General features: G+C 49.9%; 1 protein-coding gene across 1 annotated transcript in view; it reads right to left on the minus strand.

The window, feature by feature from the left end:
• Positions 1-15015, minus strand: part of ALK (ALK receptor tyrosine kinase) — a 591773-nt gene that overhangs the window by 64121 nt on the left and 512637 nt on the right. The window contains exons 10-11 of the mRNA XM_008162272.3: positions 3481-3575; positions 3191-3319 (exon numbers count right to left, since the gene is read on the minus strand). Of these exons, the coding sequence (XP_008160494.2) occupies positions 3191-3319; positions 3481-3575 (224 nt within the window). The remainder of the gene's footprint in view (positions 1-3190; positions 3320-3480; positions 3576-15015) is intronic.

Below are 15015 nucleotides of genomic sequence, written 5' to 3' on the forward strand. Positions count from 1 at the left end.
TCAGGCTTCCGAGAATGCTTCGTGAGGCACCTGGCCGGGCTTTTCCCTGCCAGACCCTCATTGGAGGGGACGGCTGGCTGGAGGGGCGGGGAGGGGGGTGCGGGGGGCGGGGGGATTAGACATGTTTAGGGAGATTTGGAAGCTCTGTGAGTGAGTCTCCTGAAACTGCCTCTGCGTTTCCAGGCGGTGCCCTAGCCAGCCGCCCGGTTCCAGCCCAGCAGAAACAGACAGCGCTGAACTTTGGGAGGAAAATCTTATCTTGTCTCCTCTGACAACTGATTTGTTTACTGGTTATGCAGGGACTCTCAACTGGACGCACTACCCTCTTTTTCATTTTTGGTGTTGATCTGGGGTTGGAGACTTGGACACTCAGAAGTAGCTCAGCTGGCTGAAAAAAATGTAGATTTCAGGCCCCCTTCCTTACCAGCTGTGGGCCACTTACATTCTTCCGGATCCTCCTCCTCCTCCCTACAGTGGGAACACAGTAGCTGTCCCTGAGGACGGGAGGAGCTGATGTGTGGAACACCCTAGCCAGGGTCAGGTGTGCTCATGGATTACTCCTTTCCTCCCCTTCCCTTCCCCTCGGAGCCCCAGCCCTCCTGTCCTCTCTAGGGGGCCTTCCAGGTAGGAGCTCTATGTTTGGATTAAGTTGCAGGCTGTGATCTCCCTGTTCCCAGGCCACATGGCTCCCTTGGGCCAGAAGCTCCAGAGCAATGAGTATGGGCTCACCTCGCCCCTGTTGTGCTGGGCGCATGGAAGGTGGGTGTCAGGCCAGCGTTTGCCTGGTGATTATTTGAGTGGGTGTGGCCCTGACCTAGGCCTCTCCATGAGCCCGTTGGACCCCTCCTCCTCCAGGGCCCCCCTCCTTCAGGAACCTCCTCCCCCAGGACCCTCCTCTGCAGCACTCCTCTTGCCATAGGCATGTAACTGGACGTAATCATTGTCTACCTGTTCTCTCCTTTCTAACCTGTGAGTTCTCTGAGCTCCTGGCCTGGATCTGGTCCTGCTCAGCATTTCTGAGCACTGGCCTGCCCTCAGAGGAGTCTGCTGGAACTGTGGGCTCAACATGGATCCAGGGGCAGCCAGCCTCCTCTCCCTGACCATGAGCCTGAGTCCTGGCCAGTGCTGATGCAGAGGGCCTGGTGGACCTTATCTTGTGGGTGGTGGGAAAAGGAGGCCCTGCTCCCCTCCCCCTATAAATCCTTTTGATGAAGACAGAGGCACCCCACCACACACTGCTAGGGTCCACAGCAAGGTAGGTCTGGGAGTCTGTCAGGCTGGGGGAGAGATGCCTCCCGCTACTGAAACACAGCAGGGGAAGGGGTGTTGGGAGCCTGCCTCGGCTTCTCCCTCACCTGAGCTGCTCCCTGATGTGGCAGTGGTCCTGGGGAAGCACTAACTCTTTATTGGGTTCTCTAAAGCCTCCCAGGGGCTCAGTGTCCTCTTCCCTTTGAGATGGGTTACTCCAAAAGGGGGTCTGAAGACCCAATGCTGACCCACAGCCGTCTGCCCGTTACCCTGCTCTGAGCTGGGCTGCTCAGTAGAGGAAGCTGTGTCCCAGCCATTGTCATCTCCAGCCTCTCAGGCAGCCACTCACTTCTAATTTTATCTGGAGGTGGTAGGGGAGTACCAACGCTTTTGAGCCGCTGTGTGATTTCATTAGTCTGAGTGGCCACTGGCCAGGCCCTTATCGATCAGCCCTTTAGGGACAGTGGGAGTTATATGGCAATAAACCCGAGTCAGGCTGGGTGGATGGCAGGTTTCTGAATGCTGGATGCAGGGGAGCCAGCAGCTGACATCTGAGAACCGAGCTCAAGCATTAAGTGTCCACCAATCAATCAGTAAGTGTTTCCGGAACCCCTGCCATGTAACCGGTGCTGGTGGTTAGGCAGGCGGTGGCTTGCCGTGACATTTGCTTAGTATGTCCTGAATTTACCACAGGAGCCATGGTTGACCAAGGGCCGGAAAGTCAGGGAGGTACTTGCTCCCTTATGGGATGAGGTGCGGGGAAGGCCGCTGAACGATGAAAGCAGGTCCTCCCTTGTGTTAGACGGTTTCATGAGCCATGAACCACGAGGCAGGGCTGGGAAACAGAGATTGCAGTGTGGAAAACTGGAAAGGTATTTTGAGCTTCCAGTTAAAGGAGAAGGGAGGAAGAGGGAGGTCATGGGAAAAGCCATGAACTCTTTCCCTGGTTTGGAGCTGTGAGGTCAGGCAGGAGCTAGGATGGGATAGTTAGTCCTGGGGTAGCTTTTCGGAGGAAAGGAAGAATGACGTCAAACACAAAGCAAAGCTAATACTTAATATGTTGAGAGTCAATGAATTCAATGTAACTTGCAGTAAACAAGGATTTCACATTTATAAATAGAAATGAGAGGTTTATCATTTATCTATCCGTATGACCTTTTACAGGAGGAAGAGTGTCTCCCGGTTACTCATGTAAGAAGAAGCCTCAGTGCCCAGGCCCATCGCTTACCTGGGGAACCCTGACCTGCGGGTGTGGCCCAGAGGCCTTTATCAGCTTCCCTGGGGCTGGCTCACGGAGCTAATAACTGCGGAGGAACATCATGCTGGGGTTTGAGACTGACCCCAAATGATGCCCTGTACAAAGAGTAGCTGAGAAGTCACTGCCATGGTTTAGGGCACGAGGCTGAAGAGGCCTGTGTTGGAAGCGGCAGAGCCCCCTCAAGCAGTCCTTCATCCCAGGACTGCTGAATCAAGCAGCGTTGATGGGAGCCAAGCTCTGGGGAAATGTCTGGAACCTGACGCTCTGGGGGGTTTACCCAGGATGGGCTAGCCTGCCTTCATGCAACAGGTAACCTTGGCCTTGGGCCCACCCCTCTTTATGTGGAGGAAAGATCTGACGGAAGGTTTGCTTTGTTCAGTGAATGGAGACTGGTTTCAAGGGGCTGAGTTGCGGAGAGGTCACCAGCCTGGTTCTCTGTTTGTGCCAGGGCCTGGGTGTTCCCTGTGCATGGAGGAGTGCTCCTTCGCACACCTCTTAGAAGCTCTGTAGAAAGAGAGCCAGCTTTTCTTGGAGGCCCATAGCCAAAGTGCAAGTAATGTTCCTTTTAAAGGTTGACATCTTATTCTTTACACTTAGCTCCCCATCTCGATCATAGCACCCATCTTTCTTCTGCCTTTTGCAACAAATAATTACTTTGCTCAAATTAGTAAGTTGAACCCTTACCTGTAGGGTCAAAGAGGGGGGTCTCTCTTGGTATATTTTCCCAGAGTTTCATCTCCTTGTTGGGGTTTCTCTCAAACAGATTTCTTGACTTGGGTGCTGTATTCTGCAGCATCTTGTCCTCCCCACTGACTGGAATAGAGAAGACCCCATTGGTTGAGTTAAGTGAGGCTCCACTGTAGGGAGGTGAGCATGCCCCAAGGGAAGGTGGGAGAAAGTGGCTTAGGTGAAGGAGGGACAGTGAACCCGGGTAGTCTGGGTGGGAACAAGTGCCGGGGGCAGGGTGGACTCACTGGTGAGGTAGCAGTCCAGGCTGATGGAGATATTGTCAAAAGCCACGGTGGCTCTGGATCCTTGTCCCCACCATGCGACAATCTGCAGCCAGAACCTGTACATGTGTTAAGAGGAGTGTGTGTGAGGAACAGCCCGGGTTGGCCACATCTTAGGACTCAGCGTCCAGCAAACGGGTGCCGAGACCCTGCTCATGATCACTGTTCATCAGCCTTCCCTGTCTCAGAGCGGCTGTCCGAGGAGGCAGTCAATATCTCCCTCTACTTTTCCAGCACAATGCACTGCCCTCTCCGAGGGACTGTTGCACATGTTAATCCAATTTGGAGTTTGGGGCTTGGGTCTAGAACTCCTGGAACCTCTAGGAGAGCTTTCACTTTCTGGGTGTGCAGGGTGGGTAGACATGGGTAGGCTTGATGTTCCCAGTGTGGTCTAAGTCATTGTTAAAATACTGAAATGCTTCTGTACAAACTGAGAAAGAGCCACTGTTCCCTGACAGCCCCCTACCTGTTGCTTCAGGCCGCCTGGCTCCTTCCTGGTGCCCCCTGGATTTCACACAGCGGGGGTCTCAAGGATTTGGTGTCCAGCATCAGTTCCCACTGGGGTTGGTTTAGCCTCTCTCATAGCCTTGCAGGTCAAGGACTGTGGCCAGGGAAGGCTTGAGAGTAGGCTAAAAAGAACACAACCTCAGTTCGTTTGTCTCCTGGGGAGCCGTCCTCCTGGAGGCTGTCAGCCAGATCTTTCCTGCTGTGAAGTGAGAGTTTCCTGAGAGCTTTAAAAACCTTTTCCCCCCTTCAAAGTCAATCCAGAATGACCTGCAGGAGGCTGTGCAGTCTCTGGTGTGGGTGTTAAAATATCAAGAGAGGGAACCCATGTCCCAATGGGTGACTGAGTTAACCACATGTAGGATGGCCATTCCATGGAATGCTCCTCCCCAATATAAAAGGATGGACCAGATACAGGCTGTAAATTGGATGGAGCTGAAAAACATTATGCTGAGTTAAAGAGATTAGACAATAAAGATCTCATTATTCCATTCATAGAAATTACTCCATTTATATGAAACTAGAGGCCCAGTGCATAAAATTCGTGCACAGGGTGGGTCCTGAGGGGGGTGGTCCCCTCAACCTGGCCTGCACCCACTCGCAGTCCAGGACCCCTCAGGGGATGTCTGACTGCTGGCTTAGGCCTGCTCCCTGCTCTGGCCACTGCCGCTGTGCTCGCCAGCCATGAGCCCAGCTTCTGGCTGAGCGGCGCTCCCCCTGTAGGAGCACACTGACCACCAGGGGGCAGCTCCTGTGTTGAGCATCTGCCCCCTTGTGGCCAGTGTGCATCAAAGCGACCAGTCATTCTGGTCATTCCACCATAAGGGTTACTTAGGCTTTTATTATATAGACTAGAGGCCCGGTGCATGAAATTCGTGCACTGGTGGGGGTCCCTCAGCCCAGCCTGCACCCTCTCCAATCAGGGACCCCTCAGGGAATGTTCAACTGCCGGTTTAAGGCCCAATCCTCTGGGATCGGGCCTTAAACGGGCAGTTGGACATCCCTCTCACAATCCGGGACCACTGGCTCCTAATTGCTCACCTGCCTGCCTGCCTGATCACCCCTAACTGCCCCCCCCCCCCCCCCCCTGCTGGCCTGGTCACCCCACGCAGCCTGTTCAGTCGTCTGTTTGGTTGTTTCAGTTGCGACGGTCGCTTAGGCTTTTATATATATAGATGTCTAGAATAGGCAAATCTATAGACAGAAAGCAGATCAATGGTTGCCTATGGCTGGGAGTCAGGACAGTATTGACTGAAAACCAGCCCAGGGTTCTTTCTGGGGTGATGAAACTATTCTAACATTGGATTGTGGTGCTCTTTGTACAACTGTACATTTGCTAAAAGTCATCAACATGCACACCTATAGCTCAATAAAGCTGTCAGTACAAAGGAGAGAGAGAAGGAACCCAGACAATAGATTGGCAGCCAGGGGTAGCAAGAGCAGAAAACCAGAGTGTTGGCAGGAATGGGAGACTGATGGGTTGGAGACAGCGGGACAGAGAGGGCAGAGGAAACATAGGACACAGGCCTATGGGGAATTCTAAGAGAAATCCGACAGGAATACTGCATTCAAGTTGCTTACTGTCTAGTGGGGAGATGAAGAGTGTATACATACATCAGTGTAGAATAGGTAGAGGGAGGTAAATGCCACATGAGGTGTGGATAAAATCCTCTAAGAGTTCAGAGAAAGGAGGAAATCCACCAGGCTGGGGAGGTGGGGAGCATTTCTCAGGGGAGGTGGTATTTAAGTTGGTGTTGAAAAAAGAAAAGGACTCAAAGGTGTGGGTGTGGGGGTGGAGGGCAGTGAGGAGAGGGCATTCCCAGTAGAGGAACTGGAGTGAGGGATGTGTCAGAGCAAGTCAGGGCCCCTCTGGCTCGGGTGTGAGAGGTGTGGAAGGAGGTGGAGATGGTGAGAGGCATGTGTGTATCACACACCTTCAGTGGCTTCTCTGAGTCTTGGCAAGATTAACAACTCTAGTTCCCCAGATCTCCATGGGGCACGTGGTCCATAGTTGAGTTCCTGGCCTGAGCCTCGGTGTCCCAGGACACAGTAGGCAGAGCTGCCTGATGCTCCTACACAACCATGGGTAAGGGGCCCACAGCCACCTTCCTGAGTCTCCCCTTTCTGATTAGGTCATCTCCTAATCTGACATCCATAGGCCAAGGGCCATGCTGGGCACTGATTTCAATGCTGAGCTGCATCATGGGTGTGCCACCCCTATAGGCCTGGGGTTCCTGAGCCAGTAAATTATATATGTGTGCCTATCAAGCATGGGGGGAGGGGGACAAAAACTCATGTTTTCCCCTAAATGGGCCCTTCTGGAGAAACTGAACATCTCCCCTCCTACCTGCTTTATTATTGAGAGATTAGAGCTGCAAAGTTCTCAACCAGCCACTGGGACTCTTAGCATGGACGACATGATGCAGGCTGGGACCGGGATGGTTTCTAAATAGAAGAGTTTCTAAGTGCTCTGTAAGGCAACGCGGTGACAGCTGCTGTTTAAAAGAGTTTGACTGACACTTGGAATTGCACATATTTTGAGTCAGGAACACTCACAATAATCAGGGAAGACTCAATCAGATGTCGCATCAGCTGTAAACACGCGATGCTGCCTCTGTCTACCTAGGAAGCCAACCCTTCCCTACAAGCTCCAGATTCCAGAGGCTACAGGGAAGGGACAGGTGGGCCAAAGGGTGTGGGGAGGGCAGGGGTGAAACAGAGGCAGTTTGGGAATGGGGTCTGGGGATGGTAGGAGATGGGGCAGGAAGGAGACAGCAGAACTATCTAGGAGTTTCTTTTTTGTGGGGGCCACTGGCCAAGAGGCGGCCACTGGGGCCACCAGATTCAGGCTACTCTACTTTGCATGGTAGCTGGTTGTGGGTCTTTACCTGAACCTCAGGTGAAGAAGAGATTGCTCCTGGCTCTGCTTAGCCTTTTCCTGATGGAGGTGGGTGAGGCTTCCTCAAGGCTCTCACAGTTGTCCTGGCCCAACCACTCTTTTCTGTTGACCAACCCCTCCGCCCCACCCCTGCCCCCCTCACCCCAATGCAGATACCAGGCTACTCTCCAGAGTGGGCCATGGCCTCAGGCCTCAGTTCTGGCATGTGCCCTGTGGACTCCTCTGGGGTGAAGAGGAAGTTCTAGCATGCACTGGGCGGAGTGCTCCGGGTCTGAGGGAAAGTTCTAGCAGGTACCAGGTGAGCTGCTCTGGGTTTGAGGGAAAGCCAGGTCAGTTCCTGTCAGGATCGCAGGGGCCAGGTGGTGTAATGAACATACAGGTTACTCTGCTGCCCCTTCCCCAAAGCCTTAGCTCTGTGTGGGGGAAGGGAACCAAGCCCCCATGTCCAGAAAAGCCGTGCCCTCCCTCTCCATGGGCGGCTGGGCAGGGAGAAGGGAAGAGGCAGCTCTTCGGCTCCTCCAGCTCCCTCTCTGATCTGCGCTTCTTAAGATGGTGGCAGCTGAGCTCCCTCTTTCTAGCCCTCAGCATTGCAGATGTCACTCCCTGCCCTTCAGTGGTTCACAACTGCTCCACTCTTTGGTTTCTCCAAAGAAGACACTTTTAATTGAATGGGCTGTTGTTGCCTTTTCTCTTTTTTTCCCAACTGGTGGAGTTTGGAACTTGTTGCTAAAACAGATCTGGCTGGAGAGCCTGGTTGGAGCCTGGCTTTTCATAAAGAATGCGGCCCTGACTCCTGGCTGCTCAGCTTTACAAAGAGGCCTGCTGAAAGTTGGCCCCAGGGGATTCTGGAAGGTGGCCATTAGGGCAGTGGGCGAGCCTGAGGGGTGGCCTTGGAATTGGGCGTCTCCCAGATTCCGGGCGATCTCTGTGTAGAAAGTGCTGATGCTGCTCATGCACAGCTCGAAAAATGCTCAATCTAGTTTAGATCACAGACCACTAATGGACAGTGAATGTAACGCCTTATTTGCCACCCGGCCAGCCTTAGGGGCTGACAAAGCTAATTAAGTTCACTTCATGATCTTAAGTAGCTGACAAAAAGGTGTGTCTGAATGTGGACTGAGGGAATAGGAATTATTTGGAGAGAGGACAGGACAGAATGGCCCGAGTGGGTAAAAGGCATTTGACAGATGGGCCCCATGTCTCAGATTCCTCTGTCAACCACCATGGGCTCGGAAGGAGGGAGTGCCCAGCACCCCTCTCGCAGCTGAGGCCTGGCTGGGCTCTGGCTGTTTCGAGAGAGCCGGCACATTCTGCTGAGGAAAAGCACCTTCTCCAATGGCTCACTGCACAATTGATTTGCTCGGCAAAGTATTCTAAAATGGACCGTCACAAAGCTTGGGTCGCAGTATGCATTTCTATTAGAATAATGTATGTGATGAAAAAGCCCTGCCGAGTCCGCCCTATTGTCTGTGTAAATGACTTCAGTTACCATCAAAAAGGAGGGGCTGATGGCCAGCTTGGGGTTCCTGAGACCAGCACTGGCTGGGACCTAATGAACACAATGGGCTCCAGGTGGTTCTAATGGTCACACAGTGGAGCCCTGACTCGAGGAGTCTTTGGCTCCTGCCCAGGGGTGGGGTGGCTGGACATTCAAGGATCTCTCCCACTCTCAGAAGTAATTTACCATCTCCTGACTTGGTTTCCCCTCTGGGCTTAATGACACCAAGAGCAGTGAGAATGTGTCAAGTGCCCCGAGGAAAGAGAAGGAATGTACTTGGTGGGGGAGGGATGTTCTGAAGCTAGATGGTCTGGAAGGCCAGCAAAGAAGAGCAGGAACCTCAGGGGAGCATCATCTGACTTGCCTGGAACCAGGAGACAGTAGCAGGTCTCTCATCCCAGGCAACTTCTCTCACTATCCCTTGCAGAACTACCCCAATGCTTTCATTTCATTTAGTCTCATGAACTCCGTGACATTGGTGAAGTACAATAAGCCCCTTGGAGCAATTGGGGACCTGGAGGGTATCCAGAGCTGGAAAGCACCTGCATCTACTTTTCTCAGAGACTGGGATGGCCGCTGCACCTTTCTCGGACACACAGACATTTCCAACACGGCCCTTTCTGCTGTAGTGCTGGCTGGTGGCATGGAGGGCTGAGATGGTGCTGGAGATGGTGGCACCTCCCAAGGTGAAAAGACACAGGGAAAGGGATCTTTTCTCCCCTAACAAAAGCATCTCATGTGGGTGAATTAGCAGCCTTCTCTGATGAAGTGTGGAGTGAAAGGGAGAGTGGAGTGAAGATTGGGCTATATACTTGGGGATCCTGGGCAAGTCACTGAAACTTGGTCAGTGCCACCTTGGTTTAAAAAAAATCTGTCAGGTAGGTATTTCTACAGTGGACATCCATCCTTCTTTAACATGGGAGATTCCAGTTCATTGTTCCTGTCTTATATTACATTTCATTAGAAATCTCTGTTTCTCCAGGTGGAAATTTAAGTTACGTATCTCCCCACATGCCTTCAAGCAAAGATTATTTTATGAACCAGCCACTGTGTTTATAGCTGGAAGTACAGAGATTCATATCAAGGATCCTGACCTTGAGGAGTGTGGACAGATTTGTAATTCCCATTATTCACTGATGAGGGGATTTCTAATGTCCCTTTCAGACCTTCCCTCATAGAGCTACAACCTATATAACCTGGGAAAATATTGAATCTGGGCAGTGTGAGAGAAGTCAAGAAAGACTTGGAAGAACTGGATGCCTAGGCAAATGTACAACAATGGGCAGAAGAATCCCTCAGGAGCAGGTGTGGTTGTGGGGCTATGTCCAAGGTGTGGGTGGATGCCAATCAGGCAGCTGGAAACCTGGGTTGGGACTCAGGTAGACATAAAGACTATGAGTTATCTGCATGGTGGTGAGGATGGAAACCATGAGCATCAGTGAGGTTCTTAGAAAACAGCATGTAAAGCACTGGATTCTGCTTTGCTTCAAATATCAGCAAAGCCTTATAAAATGGACTGTCACAAAAACATATGAAAAATATATGCCTCTGTTGACTTGTAAACTAAGCTGTGGATTTTACCAGGAAAATCTTGAGCAGATCTGAACATCCCATTATTCTAAAGGGGTTCCCTCCCTTATTGCCATTTTGAGCGACTAAGTCTTAAACCAGGCTCATAGGCCGGATCTGTCTCACTGCTTTGCACTCTTGATTGTGGAAACTTAGCAATCAAAAGTAACAACTTGTCCCAAACGTCACAGTAAATCAGTGTGAGAAATAGGATTTAAAGCTCAGAATTGCTAACTACTCCTTGCTCCAATGATCTGGGATATTTTCTGAGAAAGAAACAAGGCCAGATCCTTCCAGAGTTATGAATGTTTGATTTGTATACATCAACGCCTTATTGCACACTGCATTGCTGAGCCACCAGCCCCAGCTTCCTCCTCCTCAGAGGGCCGACCCAAGGCTGTTCGGGCTACAAGGACCTCTTCTTCTCCAGCTCCTCTCCCCGCTTTCTGACCTCCATTTTGAGACTCAAATCATTTCACATTTGGTCCCTCCCAAAAGCCTCCAACAGTCTCCAGGCTCTGGTTTCCTATCTCCAGCCCATCTCTCGGCTCAGTGGCTCTATCCCCACAGCCCAGAGCACAATGTCCACATCACCCTCTCTCGAGGAGACTGCTCAGGATTCTCAGCTCATCCTGGTGGCCTTCTTTGGAATGCCCTGTCCCTTTTACATTTCCCTAAGACTTAAGTTTTCCTCGAGTTCCATCTTATCCTCATCCCATTTTCTTCACGACAGCTCCCCTGAGACATGGAGGTCACTGTGTCCTTGAACCTGGCCATGCTCAGTGGGGCCCTGCACAAAGGGTCCTTGTGTTACTGTTTGCCTCTCCATGCACATGCTTTGTGTATTCCTCAGCGTGCAGGCCCTGTGACCCAGCAAGGAGCTGGGTCATATACCCCTTTCTATTTCTGCACTTGTTGGGGGATAAATATATGTTTGCTGACAATGTGACAGCTAATGGCACTTCTCCAGTTACTTAACCCCGTCTTGCCCACAAGATAGCTGAATTTGACATTCTATGCCAGTGACTTCCAAATGTGGTTAGACATCAAAGCCACCTAGGGAATTATATATATATATATATTTGTTCCTGGGCCTAGTATGTGATCTACTGAATTGGAATATTTGTGTATGGGGCCCAGAACACAAGACTGATCAATGCTGAGTAGCTAAATAAGGAATCAGTATTCTCAAGTGACACTCTGACACATATCCAGAGATGGGGACTGTATACACTGGCTTATTTCATGACACAACATATCATTCCCCACCCCCCCCGCTCCCCATCAATCAAACCCATTTTCATTTCTTCTGGGCACACAACTAGACTACATTATCCAGCATCCCTAGCAGTCCAGCATCCCTATAACCATGTGATTGAGTTCTAGTCAATGGAAAGTGAGCTGAAGTGATGATTCATAAAAATCTTTCCATGCAAAATCGCCAGCCCCCTCCCACCCGCTGCCGCCTCAGACAGTCCTGGAGGGCTGGGGCTGTGCTGCTTGTCTGGGCACCAAGTGCGACAGTGAGTGCTGGCTGGATAAATCCATATGTAGTGCCTGGGTGATTGTGGAGGTTAGTACCATTTCACACTTGAGCATCTTCACAGGCTACTTTCTGGTGAAGTGAAAGAAGGTGGAAGAAGGACCCCTAAGGGGGAGCCTCTATGTTTAATTACCTGCAGGCCCTAGACTTAACCCTTCTGCGCCTCAGTATCCTCTCCTGGAAATGGGAGATGACATCTGCCCTAACTTCCCAGAGGTGGGGGGCAGGGTGGGCACCTCACATGGTGAAGGAGGAAAGCACCTGGAAGAGAGGTCTGTTGGTGGGGACAGGTTCAGGAGCTGCTGTGACAGATGTGTGTGTGTGGGGGGTGTTGCCCAGTGTGACATCCACTCCTATGGCATCTCTCCTCCCTGGGGAAGGATGAGGCGGGGAGGTGAAGGCAAAGCAGCTACACCTGGAAATGTGTGGGAAAGGGGAGGCAGGCGGTGGAGACCACACGCAGGGCCTGCCCTTTGGCCGGCTTCTCCTGGGGATAGTGCAGCCACTGAATGGCCTGGATTTTCCGTGTGAGTCCTTATGGAAGTGAACTTTATTCTCTACAAAGGGTGATTCGCTAAGTATACAACTAAATGTATTTTACTTCTGTGCCTCTGTCTGACATGGCACATTAATATATTTGCAAATAAAAAATGTCTACCAGCACCATGCATCGTTTTGTGGCAGAGATAATCAAAGGCATGCTAGATGCTGACTTGAAAGGCCTGTGGTGAGTGGGCCCTGTGCCCTGGAAGGAACAGGGGAGCATTCTCCTCCTCCTGGGTTGCCCGGCTGGAGGTGTTAGAGAAAGCAGGTAGGCCAGGGGGGCTGGCGGCGAGTGGTCTTGGGTAGGAGCTGGTGGTGGGGAATTAAGATGATGGATTTCAGGGGGTGGATGAAGCAAAGGAGAAGTATAACTCAGAATGAATAAGAGGTGTGGCCTAAAATAATCCCAAACCAAATGTTTTGTTAACAACAATGGCTACCATTTATCAAGATTTCTACTACATGCCAAGCACTGGCCACTCATTTTCTCAGGCGAGTTCATAGGAAGCAGACTAGCCTACAGGTGAAGGGAAAATTACTTCACCTCTCTAGACCTCAGATTCCTCTTATGAAAAAGGGGATTAATTATAGTATCTACCCCAGTGGGGTGGGTTTAAGGATGAAATGAGATAATGCATGTCAAGTACCCGTTACAGTGACTGGCAGGCAGTAAGTACTCAACAAATGCCAACTCTAATCACCACTACTTAGAGCTCTTCCTGTGGCTCCATGAGAAAGCTGTGATTCAATTTACAAAAATGTGACTTAAACCCAACTTCTTCAGAGGTGTGTCTAGACCTGCAAACCGAGGTTCATTGGACATGCCTGGATTTCCATTCACTGGGATTTACTATCTCCTTACTCAGGCAGGAATATGTTGTCATGAAAATGCCCCCTAATGCCTTTCTCATCACAGAAAGATGTCACACAAAGGGCAAGTATTGCTACTGAGAACACCTGATAAAACGGGGATTCTGTGGATGAGAAACAAGATTGGACCAGGAGAAAAATCTTGGCTTGTGGAGTCTCTTGTCTCAGCACATAAAGATGTAACTGCGTTTCAGTGATCCCATTTGAAAGATGCATTTGTGAAACACACCACTTGTCATTTAGGGCAAAAGATGCAAAGGGAATAGGAAATCTAAATATCTCGGGATGGGATGCTTTTTCTTGTTAGGCTCTGTATGTAGTGCACAACTAAAAGCCTTCATAACGATAGTGCAGCCCACACATGCGATGAGTGATGTGCTTTCTATTTGGCTGCCTGACTGCAGTGGTTCCTGGGACATGACTTGATCCATGGTGGTTCCAAATCCACCTTGTAATGAGCTAAATTTAGCATCTGCCTCTGCTCTGTAGACATGTTGAAGTTTAGGATGGTGTGGGAACATTGTGTTTCATTTAGTAAGATGTGCGATTATAAAGAGGAAAAGTTGAAGTATGTCCCTGCAAAAGACTGACTTTTAGAATAAGGGGAGAGAACGTGTCTTTCTTCCATTTGAGAAAAGAAAAGAATTAATTCCAGCAGAGAGAGTGGAAATTGAATGGAAGGGGAGAAGATGAAGTGGGGAGAAAATGAAGAAAACTAGTGACACGAGGTGGATGTAAAGCAATGCAATAACTGTTAAGCGCACATCAAGCCAATATTTAAATTGGTGCTATCCTTCAAAACAACCTTGAGAGTTCATATCTGTATTCCAGGGATGTTGCCACTGCTCAGACACACCGGGCACTGCTCTGGGAGATTTTCTTGTCACCCTTTACAGTATGGTTGTACAGTTAATATCATTTTATTAGAATGACAGACTATGACAATATTTCTATCACTTTGCCTGTTTGGTAATGGACGGAAGAAATATCATTCTATGGATCAATGTCTCCCTGTCATCAGCCTTCATGTATCTCTGGCATATTCTTTGAGTCATTGCAGAAGGACTACTGTGTGGGGCAGCAATCTGAGGGTAGCTCTCTGCTCTCAAGTGCTCAGCTCTAGATCTGCCAGCTCATAAGGACTGGGACACACCAGTAAGACCCAAGTCTTTCATATAAGGAGATCTCAACAGAGCAGTGACCAGACACAAAGAAGGCACAGGTTCCAGGCAGTCTCTAAGGAGGATTCCATGGTTGGAGAGCTGTCCAGGAATTGAGTGCTGATGAGCTGGAGCCAAGACCTGCCTGTGGACAGGTGGTGCAAGGTGCAAACGCCTACCCCAGGTCAGGAGGAAGGGAGTTGTTGGTCTTTGTCTTTGATCTATTTTCTTTTTCTCATTCCCTTATTTATTTCCTTCCTCTACCTTCTCCCTCCTCCCATTTTCAGTTTCTGGCAATCTGGGCAGCTATAGCTCACTCTTTCTGGGAGAAAGAGGGAAGACTGTGCCTCTTGGTTCTCCTCCATCAGAGACTTACCCTTATAAGGAGTCTACAGAACACTGATGACAACAAATTCATAAGAACCCTCATTCCATCTTAGGGTTGGTTATTATTGCTAAATTGGGCATCCCAGCCTCTTCTGAGGCATTAGGTGGGGAGATGATTATTACTATCTATTACTAAGCATTTAGTTCTGGGCAGGCAGTTCCCCATGCGCTTTCCTTCTCCAAGCCCCTAGGAGATAGATGCTATTATTGCTCTTTTATAGAACATGACTTGACTTGAAAGATCAGTGGTTGTGATATGTGCTATTTATTCAATAAATTATCTGAGGCTACATAACTTAGGGATGAGAATGCACGGCATGGGGAATAAAATTCATTGATATCTAATATATATATATATATGCTTTTGATAGTCATTTTACTTAGTCTCATAATAATCCTATGATTCTATATAATAAAGAGCTAATATGCAAATGGTCATCATGCCATCATGCCATAACAGCTCAGACACTCAACACTGGGGAGAGAGGAATGGGGACCAGCCAGGCACAAATGAGCTCACAAGAGA

The sequence above is a fragment of the Eptesicus fuscus genome, chromosome 16 (genome assembly GCF_027574615.1).
Source record: "Eptesicus fuscus isolate TK198812 chromosome 16, DD_ASM_mEF_20220401, whole genome shotgun sequence".
NCBI lineage: Eukaryota > Metazoa > Chordata > Mammalia > Chiroptera > Vespertilionidae > Eptesicus > Eptesicus fuscus.